At 37.0% G+C, this 18,241-nt stretch overlaps 3 protein-coding genes across 4 annotated transcripts in view; all 3 read right to left on the reverse strand.

Moving 5' to 3' along the window:
* Positions 1-8,788: 8,788 nt before the first annotated feature.
* LOC122049412 (histone H3.2) lies at positions 8,789-9,382 on the reverse strand. Its single transcript, XM_042610798.1, has one exon. The coding sequence runs from the start codon at positions 9,317-9,319 to the stop codon at positions 8,909-8,911; it is 411 nt and encodes a 136-aa protein (XP_042466732.1). The 5' UTR covers positions 9,320-9,382; the 3' UTR covers positions 8,789-8,908.
* A 1,127-nt stretch (positions 9,383-10,509) lies between these two features.
* LOC122049413 lies at positions 10,510-11,319 on the reverse strand (the record flags this gene model as incomplete). Its single annotated transcript, XM_042610799.1, has 1 exon — positions 10,510-11,319. A coding segment is annotated over one exon (669 nt), but the record flags the coding sequence as incomplete, so codon positions are not given.
* A 4,405-nt stretch (positions 11,320-15,724) lies between these two features.
* Positions 15,725-18,241, reverse strand: part of LOC122046755 (uncharacterized protein At5g08430-like) — a 28,179-nt gene continuing 25,662 nt past the window's right edge. For both annotated transcript variants that reach the window (XM_042607611.1, XM_042607610.1), the window contains one exon: positions 15,725-16,458. In XM_042607611.1, the coding sequence (XP_042463545.1) occupies positions 16,145-16,458 (314 nt within the window). In that variant the 3' untranslated portion in view covers positions 15,725-16,144. The remainder of the gene's footprint in view (positions 16,459-18,241) is intronic.

The raw sequence follows: 18,241 nt of genomic DNA on the forward strand, positions 1-18,241 counted from the left end.
TTTGCTTGATTTGTAATCCTAAAAAGTAAGTTAATTTACCTACTAAACTCATTTCAAATTCTTGTTCCATTAGGGTTATAAAGTTTTGCAAAAATTCTGAGTTAGTTGACCCAAAGATTATATCATCCACATAAACTTGAGCTATAAAGATATCCTCCTGGATTGATTTGACAAATAGGGTTGGGTCAACTTGACCTTGGTGGAATTCTTTGATATTAGATAAGAGATCAACCTTTCATACCATGGCCTAGGTGCTTGCTTAAGTCAGTATAAGGCTTTCTTTAGTTTAAAGACATAGTCAAGATGGTCTAAACTTTCAAACCCAGGTGGCTGACCTACATAGATTTTTTCTTTTATTAGTCCATTTAGAAAGGTAGATTTGACATCCATCTGATAGAGCTTGAACCCTTTATGGGCCGCATAACTAAGTAACATTCTAATGAACTCTAGTCTAGCTACTGGGGCATATGTTTCATCGTAGTCAAGCCCCTCTACTTGACTAAACCCTTTAGCAACTAGCCTAGCTTTATTTCTAGTGTTTTCCCTAGTTTGGCTTAGTTTATTTCTGAACACCCATTTTGTTTATATTATCTTTTTATTTTTAGGTGGTGGTACTAAGTCCCAGACTTGGTTTCTTTCAAATTGAGCTAGTTCTTCTTGCATAGTTATAATCCAGTCTGAGTCAAGTAAGGATTCAGCTATAAACTTGGGTTCAATTTTAGAAATTAGGGATATTTGACTTAGGTTTCTAAATGATGACCTAGTCTGAACCCTTAGGTCTGGATCACCAATTATTTGGTCAATTGGGTGATTTGGGTTGACTCTTATGGTTCTATTTTGCACATAACATGTTATACTAACAGCTTCTGCCCAAAACTATTTAGGTAAGTTACATTCATTTAACATTGTCCTAGAGGCTTCAAGTAAAGTTCTATTTTTTCTTTCTACAATTCCATTTTGTTGAGGTGTTTTAGGACACGAGAATTCGTGATGATATCTATTTTCAAGACAAAATTGGTTGAAGTTATGATTTTTAAATTCACTTCTATTATCACTTCTAATTCTTTTAATTTTTAGGACTTTTTCATTTTCAACTTGTTTACAAAAAATTGTAAAGATTTCAAATGTTTCATCTTTATTTTGTAAGAATTTTACCTAGGTGAATCTAGAATAATTGTCTATTATTACTAGACAATATAAGCTACCATTTATTCATTTGGCCCCATGGAAGTCAAATAAGTCTAAGTGTAAAAGTTCTAGTATTGAGTTTATTTGAAATTGATTAGTTGGCTTGTGAGTAGATTTTGTTTGTTTTCCTTGTTGACAAGCATTACAAATTATTGAGTCTAAGTTAGATAATTTTGGTAATCCTCTAATGAATTCATTTAATTTACTTATATTTCTGAAGTTAGTGTGTGACATTCTTCTATGTCATAACCAAGTTCCTTTTTTTTGTGTTAAGTAATACTTAATTGAAGAAGTGATTATGTTAATTGTATAGATATTGTCTTGTCTAAACCCTTTTAAACTTATAGAAGGGTTATCTAAGTGCTTGATTAAGCATTCCGAAGATAAAAACCTAACATTATATCAAGTGTCACATAATTGACTAATACTAAGAATATTATACTTGAAATTTTCAACGAGTAATACATTTGTAATAATAAAGTCAGTTCTAAGTTCAATATTACCTATACCAATTATCTTGAGTTTACCGTTATTCCCAAAGGCAACTGTTCATAATTCTTTGTAGATTAGTTCAGTGAATTTGGTGTGATCCCCAGTCATACATTTGAAGTAACCACTGTCCAAAATTCACTTGGTTTCCTACAACAGATAGGAATTAAAATTAGTTTGAGTTTAAATTTAATTTTACTTGAAATGATTTTAAGTTTAACTGTTTAGGTAAAGATTTTTAAATGGTTTTTAAGTTAAATTAAATTTAAAATAATTTTTAAGTTAGATTAATTTTTTAAGATAATTTTTAAAGTTAGATTAATTTTTAAAATAAATTTTTAAATTAAAATTTTAAGTTAAATTAATAAAAGTTAAATTAATTTTTAAAATAATTTTTTTAAGTTAAATTAATTTTTAAAATAATTATTTAAATTAAATTAATTTTTAAACTAATTTTTTTAAGTTAAATTAATTTTTAAATTTAAAATAATTTTTTTAATTAAATTAATTTTTAAAATAATTTTCTGAGTTAAAATAATTATTAAAATAATTTTTCGCAGTTAAATTAATCTTCAAAATAATTTTTTAAATTAAATTAATTTTTAAAATACCTTTTTTAACTAAAATTAATTTTGAAAAAAAAAATTTAAGTTAAATTAATTTTTAAATAATTTTTAAATTAAATTAATGTTTAAAATAATTTTTTTAAGTTAAATTAATTTTTAAAATAATTGTTTTCAGTTAAATTAATTTTTCAAATAATATTTTATATTAAATTAATTTTTAAAATAATTTTTTAAATTAAAATAATTTTTTAAAATTTAAATTATTTTTTAAAATTAAATTTATTTTTAAAATAATTTTTTTAAGTTAAATTAATTTTTAAAATAATTTCTAAGTAAAATTAATTTTTTAAATAATTTTTTAAGATAAATTAATAAAAATTAAATTAATTTTTAAAATAATTTTTAAAGTTAAATTAATTTTTAAAATAATTTTTTAAGTTAAATTAATTTTTTAAATAATTTTTTAAGTTAAATTTTTTTTAAAAAAATAATTTGAAATTGAATTTTAAAATATATTTAATTTTAAATTTAATTCTAATTTTATTTTAATTTTAATTTAATTTTAATTTGATTCCATTCGATTCGAAATCCTTAGTCATTTCACTCGATCTATATTTTCAATCAGGAAAACCTATAATTTTTTGTAAGATGAAGTTAAGTTCAATTTTTAGGGTTGATTTAACTTTGTGTTAGATTCAGGTTTAACTTTGGGCTCAACATATAGGCATTCTTTGGATAAACTTCTGGGCTATGGTGAGTCACTTGGACATCATTAAAGTAACCATGCTTTCGAGATTTTCCAAATAGTCTTATCCATTGAACTTCGTACAAATACTTGGTCTAACTAGCTAGGATCCGTAAGAGGTAGCTTCAGTTAATTTCATTAAGTTAAATGCACCAGATCAAAATCATATCTTCCTAGACATGCATAAACTGAGCTTCCCTAACCTACTATCATCAAAAACTTCACCAATACCGTAGGTCAAGTTAAATTGAGTCACTTTTTAAACTAATCCTAATTATCCTGCCGGGTAGGTTAATTTTGAAGGTGTCAACTAGTTTGGAGCCTTCCCCTGAATTATTGATCTGGGTTAAATTTTAGTTTTGGTTTATGTTGATTACTTTTATAATTGTAATCAACTTGATGATAATCTTGGTTTAAGTAGGTTTTATAGTTATTACTATGGTTTGGTTTAGGTTTAGTTGATTTAGGATTTTGCTTTGGTTTAATTGATTTCACATAGTATATTTTATTTTTAGGTACATAGTATTGATTTAATCTTACTTGCGTATTTAGACACGCTTTCAGAACTCAAGCTTTAGTTTGTGGTTTGTTTTAGGTTATTAGAGATATAAATGATTTATTAGAATTTGATTTGTGTCCAAGTCCAGATTTATTGTAAACAGCCTTTTGACTGTCTAAGATAAGGTCTAAATTTTTAGATCTCACTGTAAATTTTTCTAAAAGCCCTTTTAGTTTTATGATTTCAGTTTTTAGTGTTGAATTTTCCTCCTCAAGTGTTAAAACTTGATTTGGATTAGAATTGTAATTTGTTCCTTGAGGTGTTAGTTCTCCTCAAGGAGCATTTTATTTTGATTTTCAACTGCAGTTAACTTTCTATCTAAACATGCAATAATTTTAAAAAACTTTTTATTTAAACTAAGGTATACCTCCTTGGGATTTTCGGAAATGAGTACGGACTCGTGGCTCGATTCGAGTTCGGACCCGTCTTCTGATTCATCCTCCGATTGAGATTCGCGGGTCATCAACGCGAGGTGGTTTTGATGCCTCTGCTCTTCGGCTTCTGATTCTTCTGAGGACGAATCACCCCACGCTGCTTTAAGTGTCTTCTTCTTAGTTGCCTTTGACTTGTCGTTCTTCAATTTTGGGCACTCTTTCTTGTAGTGGTCCTTCTTGTTGCATCCGAAATAGGTCACGTTTCTTGGTTCAGTTGTGGAGTTGATCTTCTGCAGGTCCTTTCTGCTGAAGTTCTTCTTTCTCCTGGTGAACATCTTTCTTACCAAGTTCACCAGGTACTCTTCGTCCTCTGAAACTTGGTCAGACTCATCTTCAGGTTCAAGCTTAGCCTTCGTCCTTTCCTTGGAAGAACCTACAAACAAAGCGATACCTTTCTCGATTCGGGCATTAGTTTGCTTGTGTAACTCAAGTTCACAAAACAGCTCATCTAACTTTAATTTAGAAAGATTCTTCGAAATCTTGTAGGCATCCACGATGGATGCCGACAATGCATTTCAAGGAAACGTGTTTAGAGCGTAGCTGATCAAATCGTGGTTCTCCATTTGGTGGTCGATAGCGTGAAGTCCGTTGAGGATATCCTTGATCCTCACGTAAAGCTGACTCACGGATTCTCCTTCCTGCATCTTAATATTAAATAACTTATTTAATAGAAGGTCTCGCTTGGTTACCTTGGCGTCGATGGTTCCCTCGTGAAGTTCGACGAGCTTGTCCCATAGTTCTTTTGTGTTCTAGTGTGGTCCCACTCGGTTCAGTTCTTCCTTCGTCAGCCCACATTGCAATGTGTTAACCTCTTTGAAATCCGTCTGGACTTTCTTCTTCATGTCCGGATTCCATTGTTCCGGGTCCAATGGATTTCCGGAGTTGTCGACAGGTGCCTTGTAGTCACGAGTGACACTGAACCACTAGTCGAAATCGGTCTTTAAGTAGACTTCCAAACGTTTCTTCCAGTAAGGAAAGACGTCACCGTTGAACCGAGGTGGACGAACTGTGTTCAAACTTTCGATTTGAGACATTGATTCTGCACATAAGGAGAGAAAAGAAAATGAATCCCAAGACTTTGTCTTGGATTTATAGTATGGGATGAAATTAAAAAAATAAAATAAAAACTGAATTGGTGTTGTACCAGTTCAGCTTACTTGCAACGAAAAAAAATAATTTCCAAAAAACTAATAATACCAGTTTGGATTATATCATAAAACTGAAAACCGAAAAGAAAAAAAAATCATCCCCTTTGTCTGATTGGTGGTTGCACCAAATCAGAGCGGCACCTGCTCTGATACCACTTGTTAGATCGAAGAGGTCGCTAGAGGGGGGATAGAAATTTAAAATTTCGAATTAAATACGCAACAGAAATACGAATGACAATGCTAACACAAATTATTTTTACTTGTTTCGGAGACTTCGTCGACTCCTACTCCAAGGCCCGCACTCGTTGAGTACTTTCGTTGGACAATCACTAATAATTCGTAAGATGTTACAAATTTAAGAACAAAAATAATCAAAACAATACCGACAACAAAGAAAAGAATTGCACTCCAGCGCCCTTCTGTCGAGTACTTTCATTGGGCAATCACTCCTACTCCGGATCCCTTCCGAGCGCCTGGACCGTGACATCCGCCAGCCAATCAGCGCTCGCCTAGCTGTCGAGATAAGAATTGCACTCCGGACGCCCGGACCACCATTTTCCAGCAATCCATTTCTTGCAAGAAAATGTTAGTCCGAGGTAAAATGCAAATTTATACTACCTTGCAAAACAAAGTGTTAACACAATGATAGTAAAAGAATAGTAGTTAGATTCCATCTCACCGAGACCGGAATCTAGTCACGATCTCAACTTAGATTCTCTAAATAGTTCTAAGTTGGATCGATGTCTACTGTTCCCTCGAACGGAGAACACGTCCTCACCAAGTTACTCTCCTCCAGTGACTTACCTTAACTTATCTGTTAGATATTCGGTCAGCCCATCGACCTGTCTGGACTTCGTGTCAGCTATCAAGTCAACCCGTCGGCCTAACTGGACTTCGTGTCAGCTATCAGATCAACCCGTCGACCTATCTGGACTTCGTGCCAGCTATCAGGTCAACCCGTTGGCCTAGCTTGACTTTGTGTCAGCTATCAGGTCAGCCCGTCGACCTAACTAGGCTTTGTACCAACTATCCAGTCGACTCGTCGACCTAGCTGAGCTTCGTGCCAACTATCAGGTCAGCCCGTCGACCTAGCTGGGCTTCGTGTCAACTATCCAATCGGTCCGTCGACCTAGTTGGGCTTCTCCTGCACATTTCGTCAAAATGTTAGATCACATTGAAACAAACTTAACCTTATTTTGACATTCATCAAACCTGAGTTTGAAAAAGCGCACGTCGCGTTGCAAACGGATATCCACCTATCACATCAAGCGAGCGGCGACAACATAGGGCACGTGCCATTCGGTCACTGGATAGCATTAATGAACTTGATTAGAAAAGTATGGCAGCGTGCTTGACCATAATTATCAAAAATTTGCATGGACTTCGAAAAATTTGGATGACGTCAACGAAGACAGTGCTAACCTAAGGACGCATAAGGAAAGGGAATTTAGCCGCCAAGTGCTGTTGCTCATCGTTCCGATCGACACGGGGGGCATGTCAGTGATGCTTATTGTCCCAATCAACGTCCTTGTAACCCGAGAGATCTATAGGCACAAACATGGCAAATAAAGCCGAATGACGTTGTCTTATGGGTCGATTGGCGATTAAGGACTGAGCACAGTCCAATCGGACATGGAAATCACTTGATGCATCAGTCGGACTTGCAGTCTTTTTCGACTAGACTCGAGGGAAAGACTTGTGATACGGCGATAAGGAGAAGCCTACCTGGTATGGATCAATTATCACGATGTAGGTCAAAGTCAAGACAATCAACATCATGGCATAAGCTAGGCCGACTCGAGCAGGAAGTGACTACAACAACCTATGGAAGGAACCACTGTCCGATCGACCATCTGGATGTACCAATGTCTAGTCAGCTTGGTCGACAGGAGAATGAGTCGAGCAAGCCACCCGTCCAACTTGGGATATGGAATTGGCATTGTACATATTAATAATGAACCGATAAAATAATAAAAGATAAAAAAAACAAATTCTTAATAGAAGAAAATAAAAAAAAAAACACACTCCATCTATCGTTGAATGTAAAGAAATCAAGATAAAAATATCTTCTATCAATAATTAATATTATTAAACAAGGAAAAATAGAGGATCATTAAAAAAAGATATAAAATAATATATTATGTATGAATAAAAATAAAATTTACCTCTATCTCTATTATTTTCAAATTCTCCTTTTACTATTGTTAATTTGAATATCGAAGGACCAATATCAAAAACTCATTCCCTAATTTGATTTATTTTGGAAAGAAAAATGAGATCTTCATTCAATCAGCAAAATCACCACATCTCGAATTCACAGCTTGACACTTTCGAATATAATCGATTACAATTTAAGAGATAATGAGTTAATAACACAGGTATTTTAAGTTATATTTTAATCAATAAATAATTTACTAACAAAAATGAAGCATAATTTATCTTTGTTGTTTACATTCTCAACTTTCTCCTACTATTATTATTATTATTAGACAAAACTATTTACATTTTTTAATTATAACATTGTGCCAAACAAAAAACAAAAATCAAATCTTTTAGACCACAAAATACGATTTAAAAGATAAACCACTTCATTCATAAGTAGAATTTCATTAACCACACCTATTTTACAGATAGAATCCATAGAAACCCACCTATTAACAACCCCTAATCCAAAAATAAATCAATAATTACTATCCAAAGGATCCGGCCACAAAGAAACAAAGAAGAAAAAACTACAGAAACAATTAAAATCTGACGTGGGACGTTGATGCGTGCTAAATACATCAACTGAATTAACTAACAAGGATTAGTTCGGGATTAATTAAAACCTAACTTGTCAGCATTTTATTTATTTTTGCACAGTAGAAGCCTCGACCAAACTTACACATGAAACCTTTTCCAATAAGATATAATTTTGTAGACGTCGTCTATTCAATTCTGATATGCGTAAAAGATCACACTCACACAGCAATAATTGAGAAGGTTTAAGGCATGAAAATGGTTATTCAGATCAAATGAAAGGATTCAATAGACTATTCTTGTAGAATAATTCAAAAGAAGAAAAATATCAAACGAAGCATTATTAAAAGTTTAGAACAGCAGCAACAACCAGCTAGAAACGAAGTAATAAACCACACCTATTTTACAGATAGAATCCATAGAAACCCACCTATTAACAACCCCTAATCCAAAAATAAATCAATAATTACTATCCAAAGGATCCGGCCACAAAGAAACAAAGAAGAAAAAACTACAGAAACAATTAAAATCTGACGTGGGACGTTGATGCGTGCTAAATACATCAACTGAATTAACTAACAAGGATTAGTTCGGGATTAATTAAAACCTAACTTGTCAGCATTTTATTTATTTTTGCACAGTAGAAGCCTCGACCAAACTTACACATGAAACCTTTTCCAATAAGATATAATTTTGTAGAGGTCGTCTATTCAATTCTGATATGCGTAAAAGATCACACTCACACAGCAATAATTGAGAAGGTTTAAGGCATGAAAATGGTTATTCAGATCAAATGAAAGGATTCAATAGACTATTCTTGTAGAATAATTCAAAAGAAGAAAAATATCAAACGAAGCATTATTAAAAGTTTAGAACAGCAGCAACAACCAGCTAGAAACGAAGTAATAAAACTCTAGATATGTAGACTATTAGAATTTCATATTAACCAGTCAAAGATAAGCAACACGTAATGTTAAGAAAAATCCATCGAGCCTTCGGGAAAAGCCTAGAGAAGGCAACATCGTACAGAGAAATCGCACTCAAGCTCTCTCACCACGGATGCGACGAGCAAGCTGGATGTCCTTGGGCATGATGGTGACCCTCTTGGCGTGGATGGCGCACAGATTGGTGTCTTCGAAAAGGCCGACGAGGTACGCTTCGGCCGCCTCCTGTAGCGCCGCCACGGCCGAGCTTTGGAACCGGAGGTCGGTCTTGAAGTCCTGCGCGATCTCGCGAACGAGCCGCTGGAAGGGCAGCTTGCGGATGAGCAGCTCGGTACTCTTCTGGTACTTTCGGATCTCCCGGAGCGCCACCGTCCCCGGGCGGAAACGATGGGGCTTCTTCACGCCGCCGGTCGCCGGGGCCGACTTTCTCGCCGCTTTAGTCGCCAGCTGCTTCCTGGGGGCCTTGCCACCGGTAGACTTGCGAGCCGTCTGCTTCGTCCTCGCCATCGCTTGCCTAGCCGACGAGGAATCCACGAACCAAAGGGCGAATTGAGCGATCGAGAGCAGGTACGGAGTGGCACAGCGGCGAAGGGGGCGTTAAATAGAGGGGAAAAAGGCGGGATTGGAATCAGGAATTCGAAGGTTTCGAGATTTTAGGCGCCGAGTTGTTACTGTTCGTCGGATTAGATAATCTCGAACGGTTAGGATGAGTTTAGTGGATGGCGATCCGTGGGGTTCCCGCTGATTGGATGTTCTTCATAAATTTGTATAAACCCATAAACCATTTTTTTAAAAAAAAAAAATATTTTGAAATACATATTCTAGGTTTTCTTTTATTTGTTAAAATATTTTATATAATTTTTAAAATTATATCAGTGATCTTAAATAAATAACAATTTTATTTTTTTTTAATTTATTTTTCGCGATTTTTATTGTTTAAAAATAATTTTGAACCGGCTGTTTCCCCTTCGTCGCTTCGCCTCGGTTCAATCTATCGTAGTTCGGTCGGCGCCGCAAAGCGCCGGCGACCTAAATTCGCCGTGGAGATCGGAGCGAGAGAAGAAGGGAGGACTTGTTCCGTAGGTGAGTTCGGCTCCCCAATATCGGTTTTTGTCTCGTGGACTTGGGTTGGATCCGTGTATCTTCTGATTTTGGGTGAAAGGTATGATTTTGTTGGATTGGCTGAGGAGGATCGAGAACTGAGATTGGAGGACTGTGGTTTCTTCTTTTTTAATCTACCTCCTGAATCCTCATAGAAAGTGAGGACAAACGGCAGTTTGGAACCTCTGGTAGTATATTAGGGGATTTTGATCTCGACTTGGCTTTTGGAATTCTTAGCATCTGAGGTTTGTGCGAGACCAGACTTTGGATTTGTGGAAGCTGACTAGAAATGAAGAGGAGGATTAATTCCCTTCGTCCCCAAGAAAGGACTGGTCGACCGGACTGATGAAGTTTGTAAGCGTTCTAGTTATTTTGATGGCGACTTCGACTCACGGACTGAACTGTTCTTCCCATCGACGATGAACTTGAAGGAGGAACTGCCTGAAGCTCCATTCCCAGAAAATTCACTTTCTCAGCGACAGCACTGTGGATTGAGGTCTTCAAACTATCATCCTTGATCTCCATTGTCTCCACTGAGAACTTCAAGATCCTATCTTTACTATTTTGAGAAGCGTAAGTTGATGGAAGAGAAGCAATTTAACGAAAAAGAAATATATACCTGATCCCGTTATTTTTGAGTATCATAACAGTAATTTTACGGGACTTTTGATTCTAATTCATAAGATGGCACAAAAAATTATTCATTTATGTTATCCCAGCATCTTTTGAAGCCAGGTTCACGATTCGGCCGACTGGGTGGCGATGCTGGCGGCGGTGGCGCAGTCGAAGCCGCACCGGCACCGCGGGCACTCCTCGAAGTTGGCGACGGGGAAGGTGGCGGAGAGAGGGCCGACATAGAAGTTGAGGTCGGCGTCGCTCCGGGCGACGCTGCCGATGCTGAACCAGGCGAAGAGGACCTTGACGCTGACCCCCTTCACGTCGGTCAGCGCCCTGGCGTCCACCTTCCCGGTGATCTTGCTGTCGTACTTGAGAAGGTACCCGCCGTCCACCTTGTATTCGCAATTGCTGGCCAGGAACACCGTGAAGCTACCGTCGTCCTTCAGCTCGTAGCTCCGCACGCCCTCCGGCAGTATTCCCTTGGGGAAATCGAACTTCTCCAGCATATCGTAGGCGGAGGGTCGCCCGCCGGCGGAGGAGAGGGTTACGGCGGAGGATAGGAGGAGGAGGAGGAGGAGGAGGAAGAGGCAAGATCGGATTTTGAAAGCAGGCGTTGCCGAAAGATCGGATTTTGAGATGTTTTCGTGAAGATTGTCTCGCGAGGAGTGGAATCGAGTGATGATTTTGATCGGTAGAAAGATTTGGATTTTGATGATGCGAGTTTGGGAAAGCAAGCAATAGGGCCAAGAAGGATGGCTAAGACTGGAATGTGGCCGACGCTGGTTAAATATTCAGCATCCCAAACAGAAATCAAAAAAGAAATTATAAATTATAAATTAACAGAAAAATGATATGGAGATGAAAAATTTAAGAATAGACATATACAATGGGATTCATAAAAGTAAAAAAAAATGATGGATTATGAATTTATATGTCTATTCTTGAAATTTTTTCTGAAATTTCTCTTTACATATCATTACTCAAACCAAAATTGAACTGAAAATAATATTTACCATCCTCTAAAATTTTCCAATTTGAAGGTGTTCACTACCTAGTCATGGTACTAAGGAGATCATTTGAGGTGCACGCAATTAAAAGATGATAGACTCCTATACTATCCGCTGCGAGTGTTTTTCAATTTATTTTAATGGTCGGTGAAAAATTTTTATGGGGTTAAGTCGGTCACTCCAGGTTCGACGTTACCCAGTCTGCTTAATTATTATTTTTAAAGAGATCATTTGAGGGTCCCTAGGACCATGGTGCTGCGTAGGATATCTAGGTTGTCATCCAGGTACTCGTGGTTTGAATCTCAGTTACGATATATTTATATTAATTTTTCCTCCAAATGGATGGTGTAACCAAAGGATGTTGGGCTTCTGGACTAGTCACCGCGTGCACTTTTCAATTTACCCTGATAACCAGTGGAAAATTTCTATGAGGCCGAGCCAGTCACCCAGGGATAGTCAATGAGACTAATTGGGATTATCATTTTTTTTAAAGAAATCATTTGAAATCTCTGAGGCTATGGTGTCATGATAGGATATTCATATTGATACTAGACTTCTAGGTTAATCATCATGTGTACTTTTTGATTTATCCTAATAACTGGTAAAAAAAAATTCATAAGACTGATCTCGTCACTTCCAAAGATATCCAATGAGATGAATTAAAATTATTAATTTTATTTTTATTTTTATTTTTTTAAGACCATTTGAAGCCTCTTGGGCCACTCTGGGATGGTAAGTGTGAGGATTTGAATTTCACATTAGACATTTTTTAATGTCCTTAGAGTTAACCACTCCTGATGTTAGCTATTGATCCTGATTGAAAGTGTGTAACTTGGAAAGCTAGGATATAGCAGTTTCACTGATCGAATGTGAATTTTATTTCACTCTACAAAACAGATGATGTAGTACCGAGTTAGGGAAAGGGTCCCCGACATTGGTTCTCTAACGCTCAAGTCAGTCATCGAAATATGAAGAAGAAGTGAAGCAATAGTAGAATTATGTGTAAAAAGTAGATCATGCGTATCTCCACTGGTGATGGATCCTCCTTTATATAGAGTTCTGATGGACGATTTGCACATTTCTCGAAGTATGGGCACGTTCTCTAATATGTGAGTGGTCACGTTCTCCAACATGTTTGTGGTCACGCCCCCTACATTCCAACGTGCACGGTCCAAGTGTCCTGCAGCTTGTCCGAACGGATCAGCCGCTCGACACCAAGACTCCTCCGCTCAGTCGGTTTTGACTACTCTTCTGTATGATAATATCGAGTGGTGACTTGTCCCTCTTGATCGGACGAGCTCTTCTATACTCGATACCTCAATGTTTCCTAAAACACTCGGTGTCGAGAGATGCCACCGCCTTATCCCGAGCCGGACGGGCGATCCGCTCGAATGAATCTCCTGCCCACTAGTCACTAATTTATCCGATCAGTCAATGTAACCATCTTCCACTCTTCTGAGTTTTGACGTTCATCAGTTTAACTTTAATCTTTATCGTGATAATTGACTTCTATCATATCTTATCCCCGTATCTGGTATCATACTAGGACTCACATGCTCGTTTTTGTAGTTATCTGGTGGCTGGATTTGAAAGGAAATAAAATTAAAAATAAACAGTGAGTTTACAAATTATTAAGTCCATAAGGATTCAGAGAAGGAAATTAATTTTAAATAATAGAATTTTGTCATATTATTATCATCAGTCACACCATTTGTTTTTAATACAAATGCATACCTTAACAAGCAATATTGCCAGCTTGCATTTTCATTTATCTACTCTATGCCAACCACAATTTAGCAAAAATAGTTTACTTCTAAGGGTGGCAAAAGATGATATGACAATTTTATGAGTTTCATTTTTAGTAAAACTTATTAAACATGACTAACTTCAACTATAGCATAAATGCTCTAGGTTTTAGCTTCATAACGTAATAATATGATAGGTTAAGACTTGTGTAAACATGAATTTAGAGATACAATCGACATCCAGAGTTTTAATATTTATTTAATAATATATTTAATGAAATCTAATCAGATTAAGATTGATCGAATGATTAGTAAAGGTGAGAAATATACTAAGTGATTAGTAAATCCAAATAGATTAAGGTGATCTGATGCTTGACAAAAAAAAAATCTTAGAGGAAAGTAATCCTAAGTAAAGAGGAAAATCTTAGGGGAGATAACTCTAAGTCGTGATAAGTCAAGTCAAGTAGAGAAAATCTTAAAAGGAGGTAACCCTAGGTCCTATTGAGTAAAACAAGATGGTGAAAACTTCAAGGGGAGGTAATCTTAGGTAACAAGAAGTTTTAAAGGAGTAAACTCTAAATAAGGTTGATCGAATAGTAAGTTTAATTTACTATAAAAAAAATGATAATCCCAGTTAGCCTCATTGACTATCCCTGGGATGATCGGTCCGGTCCCACGAAAGTTTCTCACCGACCACCAGGATAAATCGAGAAGCGCACGCGGCGGGCAGCCCAGAAACCCAACATCCTTTGATTACGCCCCCCCCCCCTCCCCATTTGGAGGAAACATTCTTGCAAATACACCGTAGCTGGGGTTCAAACCGCAGGTACCTAGGGGATAACTTGGATGTCCTACCATAACACCATGGCCCTAGGGGTAGTAAGTTTAATTTACTATAATATTTTGCATTACTATTACTGTTGTTGGCTAATTTAAAATTACAGAAAAAGTTTTAGTGGAGCAGGTGATCAGCAGAAAAAGTCCAAATAGGTCTTGAGTACCAAATGTTTGGCAGGTAGATTGAGGTAAACAACTGGAGTAAATCGACAAGGAGGTCGTGTCCCGAGAAGAGACAAACTCTAGGTCACTGATCTAATTAAAGAAACTAGGAGATTTCCAAGTTGAGATCAAGATAAGTCTTACTGTCTTTTCTTACTTATGCAACATTATATTACTGTGCTAACTTTGTATTGCAAACTGAAGGGTCGATCGACCGAACAAGAGGTTCAGTTGACCGAACCTAGCTAATGCGCCAGGGTTCAGATCGCGCAGAGTAAACTTGGAAGTTAGGCTGATGGGTCGACCGAACCTAGGGATTGGTCGACCGGACCTAATTTAATAATTATAGTGGCAGATTCGATCTTGGCATTGGAAAATTCAAGAATTGATCGACCGAATATTAAATGACATTAATGACGTGAAGATCATATCTCAACAAACAAGGAAGGATGCATGATCACTCAACCACTAGGTAAATCGATCAACCAAAAGGATTAGTCAACAGAAGACTTTTTCGATCGACCAAACACAGCTTATATAAGTCCACCTAGAGCTCTGAACCAACTAGAGCTCCGAACCAAGAGAACTTCTGTACAATCTTCTAATCTTCGTTCTCTCTATTTGTACTACTACAACTCTACGCCTCAACTCTGTATGCAAGTTATGGCGCCGAAGATCTCCAACGATCTTCATCTTAAATCTTATTTGTCAATACATTTACTTTTAACTTGCATGGTTCTTATAAGCATCATTCTATGAAGTACCTCTTTTCTGAATTTTTTTTTACAAAAAAATTAATAGATTATCTAACAATGCTATCAAAAATCGCAACAATACAATCAAGAATTGTAGATCTTGAAATAAGAGTCAGCACATACTCTGAATTAAATAACCATCTGTGTCTCTATATGTAACTTTAATTTTATCTTAATAAGAAAAAAAAATAAACAAATAAACAAATAAACGATATTCACCCATCACTTTTCCAATCTTTCAGAATTAACTTCCACTTGATTTTTTGAATTTGCATGCAATATTAATACGCGTGTAGATTTATGTTTTGAGTTGTAATTAAACAAGTTATGCAATGCAAACATAAATATAATTTTTTAGAACACATGATCCTACAACAATATCAGTCAATCTATGCTTCCTTCCCTAATGATCTGTGGAAACGAACACAAACTTAGCATGGCGCACCGTATCCTCAGGCCAACAATTTCCTAAGATTAACGGTATGTAAAATGGCTGATGCAGACTGAAAAAGAAGAGGAAGAAATCAACATGGTTCATTGTAGCTCTTATTATAGATTCTCTGCATTAATAATTCCCATCACCAAAAGAAGGGAAATTTAGGCATCAAAACCCATTGCACACATGAGAGACCACCTACACACATGATACAGAGGAACAGCTTAAAACTTACATAAATGACTCGGCACTAGAAAAGCTAATTCCAAAAAGGATTTTTAAAAAACGCATGTAATTATCAGCAACAAGCACAGCGCAACCATAATTACAAGGTAGCTTCAACAGAAAGCATAATTCAGCTATTACTTAACCATCCCATCCATGTTCAAAATGCAATCGAATGCTTTAGTAAAAGTCTAAATTATCATTTCAAGACTTTTACTTCTTAGGATGCAATCTAAAATAAGATTAACCTGGCCAATAATGAGCCCCAAAGATGCAACCAATATCAACATACAGGATGCTGAGTTCCTTGCTGCATCTTGGAAATATAATACCGCTGCAATTCAATCTCAAGAAAGGGTGAGAGGTCTGGTGTACAGTCGGATATGATTCAGTAGAAGTGGATTTGCTGATGGCAGTGAAATGGATCATAAATAAAGCAGAAGACACTATTGACAAAGACCAAGTGCATCAGTCAGTAACATGGCATCTTCTCGTGACTGAATTGCTCGCCAGACCTTGAAATCTTCACCAAAATAGCCTTGTTCCATCCAATACTTTAAACATACCATGTTAAATGGCCCTTGCTCATTGCCAGAAGGGTCGGTGTAATGCCATATTTTATCCTTCATTCCGAATAGGAGACTCACTGGTGTCTGGTTAGTTGAGTTAGAGTTTGGAACTTCTCCACCTTTGGTTTCAACTACTTGACCGCTGCTTGTTGAATTAATGTCTTGCGTAATGTCTTTTGACGTTTGATTTTCTACAACAATCGAGTAAATTGAGATTGATGAACAAAAGCATTTCAAGTTTGTCTCTGGAAAAAAAACAATGTCAAGTTTTAAATCAAAAGTTCCATCAATTACACAACCAAATCAATTTATTCATTGTACAAGAGAAATTGAAAGTTCAAAAGAGAAAAAAAAAGCTAAAAGTGTATTTCCTACTAAAAATATAAGAGTGACAACTTAAGAGTGCAAGTAGTACTTATACTTGTATCCCTTGTTCTTCTCTGACTTTGCCGAGTAGTCCCCTCTTGTGAGAAGATTTGGAATTGATGCGCATAGATTGTATATGTTTTTAGACATTATTTGATACACATTCACATGCATTTCCTGTTTACGGTTTACGTTCTTGCATCCCTTTCTATCATTTATCAGCATGATTGCTCTATTTTGTTCGGAGATGTGCCCTCTCTTTGTTTTTCATGACAGGACGTCGTTTAGAGACATTTTGGAACAAAAACATGCTTTGGAAGACAAATTCAACAAGACACATGGCCATGTCATGCCTAGAGACACGACCGTGTCTCACCAAGCCCTTTTGAAGCTCCCCAACGAAATCCACATGGGCATGTCTCTTCTGATGAACTATACACGGCAGGGCTGTGCCTAGGAGGCACGGCTGTACCTCCTCCTGCTGCATCTTACAAGGCAGGTCATGCCTCATATGGCCGAACGCCCCAGGGGTAGGCTATGCCAATGTGGCACGGCCGTGCCTCAGCTGTCCCCCCTTGTGGCAAAAACGCAAGGCACGACCATGTCCCTCGCCTATAAAAAGGGGACTTCTCCCCTTTTCCGAAGGGAGGAGGGTTCTTCCTCCAAGAGGGCTAGATCCAACACCGTCCCGGCCAAGAATTGACAATCCGAAGTCGAAAATCTCCATCCCGTCTACCTCCGAAACAAGGATTGGATCTCAACGACAACGAACTTCCACATCGGGCTAAGTTTCCTTCTCCATCTTGTAGATCGAGTTGATACTTGCCTATTTTTCATGTCTATGATGTCCTTTCCTTTGTTCATGGAGCAGATCTCCGTACTCTAGGATGTAAGGAGTAATTGTAGCGCAATTATTGATGTAAACACTATGTATTTGGATATCTCTTGTTCTATGACATGTTTGTGCCTTGTTTGTGTTTGATTGAATGTGTGTGTGGGAATCTATTACTTGTATGTGTCGTTTAATTGAACCATTGTATAGATTGATAGCCGTGTAGGAGAGATGCATGAGATAGTATGACCGGGGGCCCTCATGTGACAATTGGTTCCCTTAACAACCGAACATCTCAGGCATCGCCTTAAAATGGAGGGCAATTCTTGTCTAATAGTGTTTAATGAGTTTCTCCCAATTCCGTGTTAGGAAGTGATCTGTGCAATATGGAGAATATGACCGGGAGCCCTCGTGTGACCAGTGGGTTCCTTAACAGCCGGGCTCTCCATGTTACCTCTTCTACTTAATGGCACTGGATGCCAATGGGAGAAGCACTCCGGTGCATCTGCACCGGTATCTAGTTAGGATCCCTACAAAGCACACACATCGAGGGTAAGAGATAGACAATTCATAGTGCATCAACTAGCGTTACAATAAAACCGAAACCCTAGAGTAGCATTCCCTTCACCCCTAAAACTCTTGGACCTCTCCTCCCTCTTTTCTTTCTCTATCATTCCTTAGAGTAGAAACTAAAACCAACTTTCGATAGCCTAGCTAACTTCCTTCACAACCTCACTAGTGCTTAACCACAGTCCCTATGGATTCAATAACTCTTC

The sequence above is a fragment of the Zingiber officinale genome, chromosome 2B (genome assembly GCF_018446385.1).
Source record: "Zingiber officinale cultivar Zhangliang chromosome 2B, Zo_v1.1, whole genome shotgun sequence".
Lineage (NCBI taxonomy): Eukaryota > Viridiplantae > Streptophyta > Magnoliopsida > Zingiberales > Zingiberaceae > Zingiber > Zingiber officinale.

Coding starts and splice junctions, on each gene's coding strand:
- LOC122049412 (XM_042610798.1), bottom strand. CDS start 9,319: ATGGCGAGGACGAAGCAGACGGCTCGCAAGTCTACCGGTGGCAAGGCC.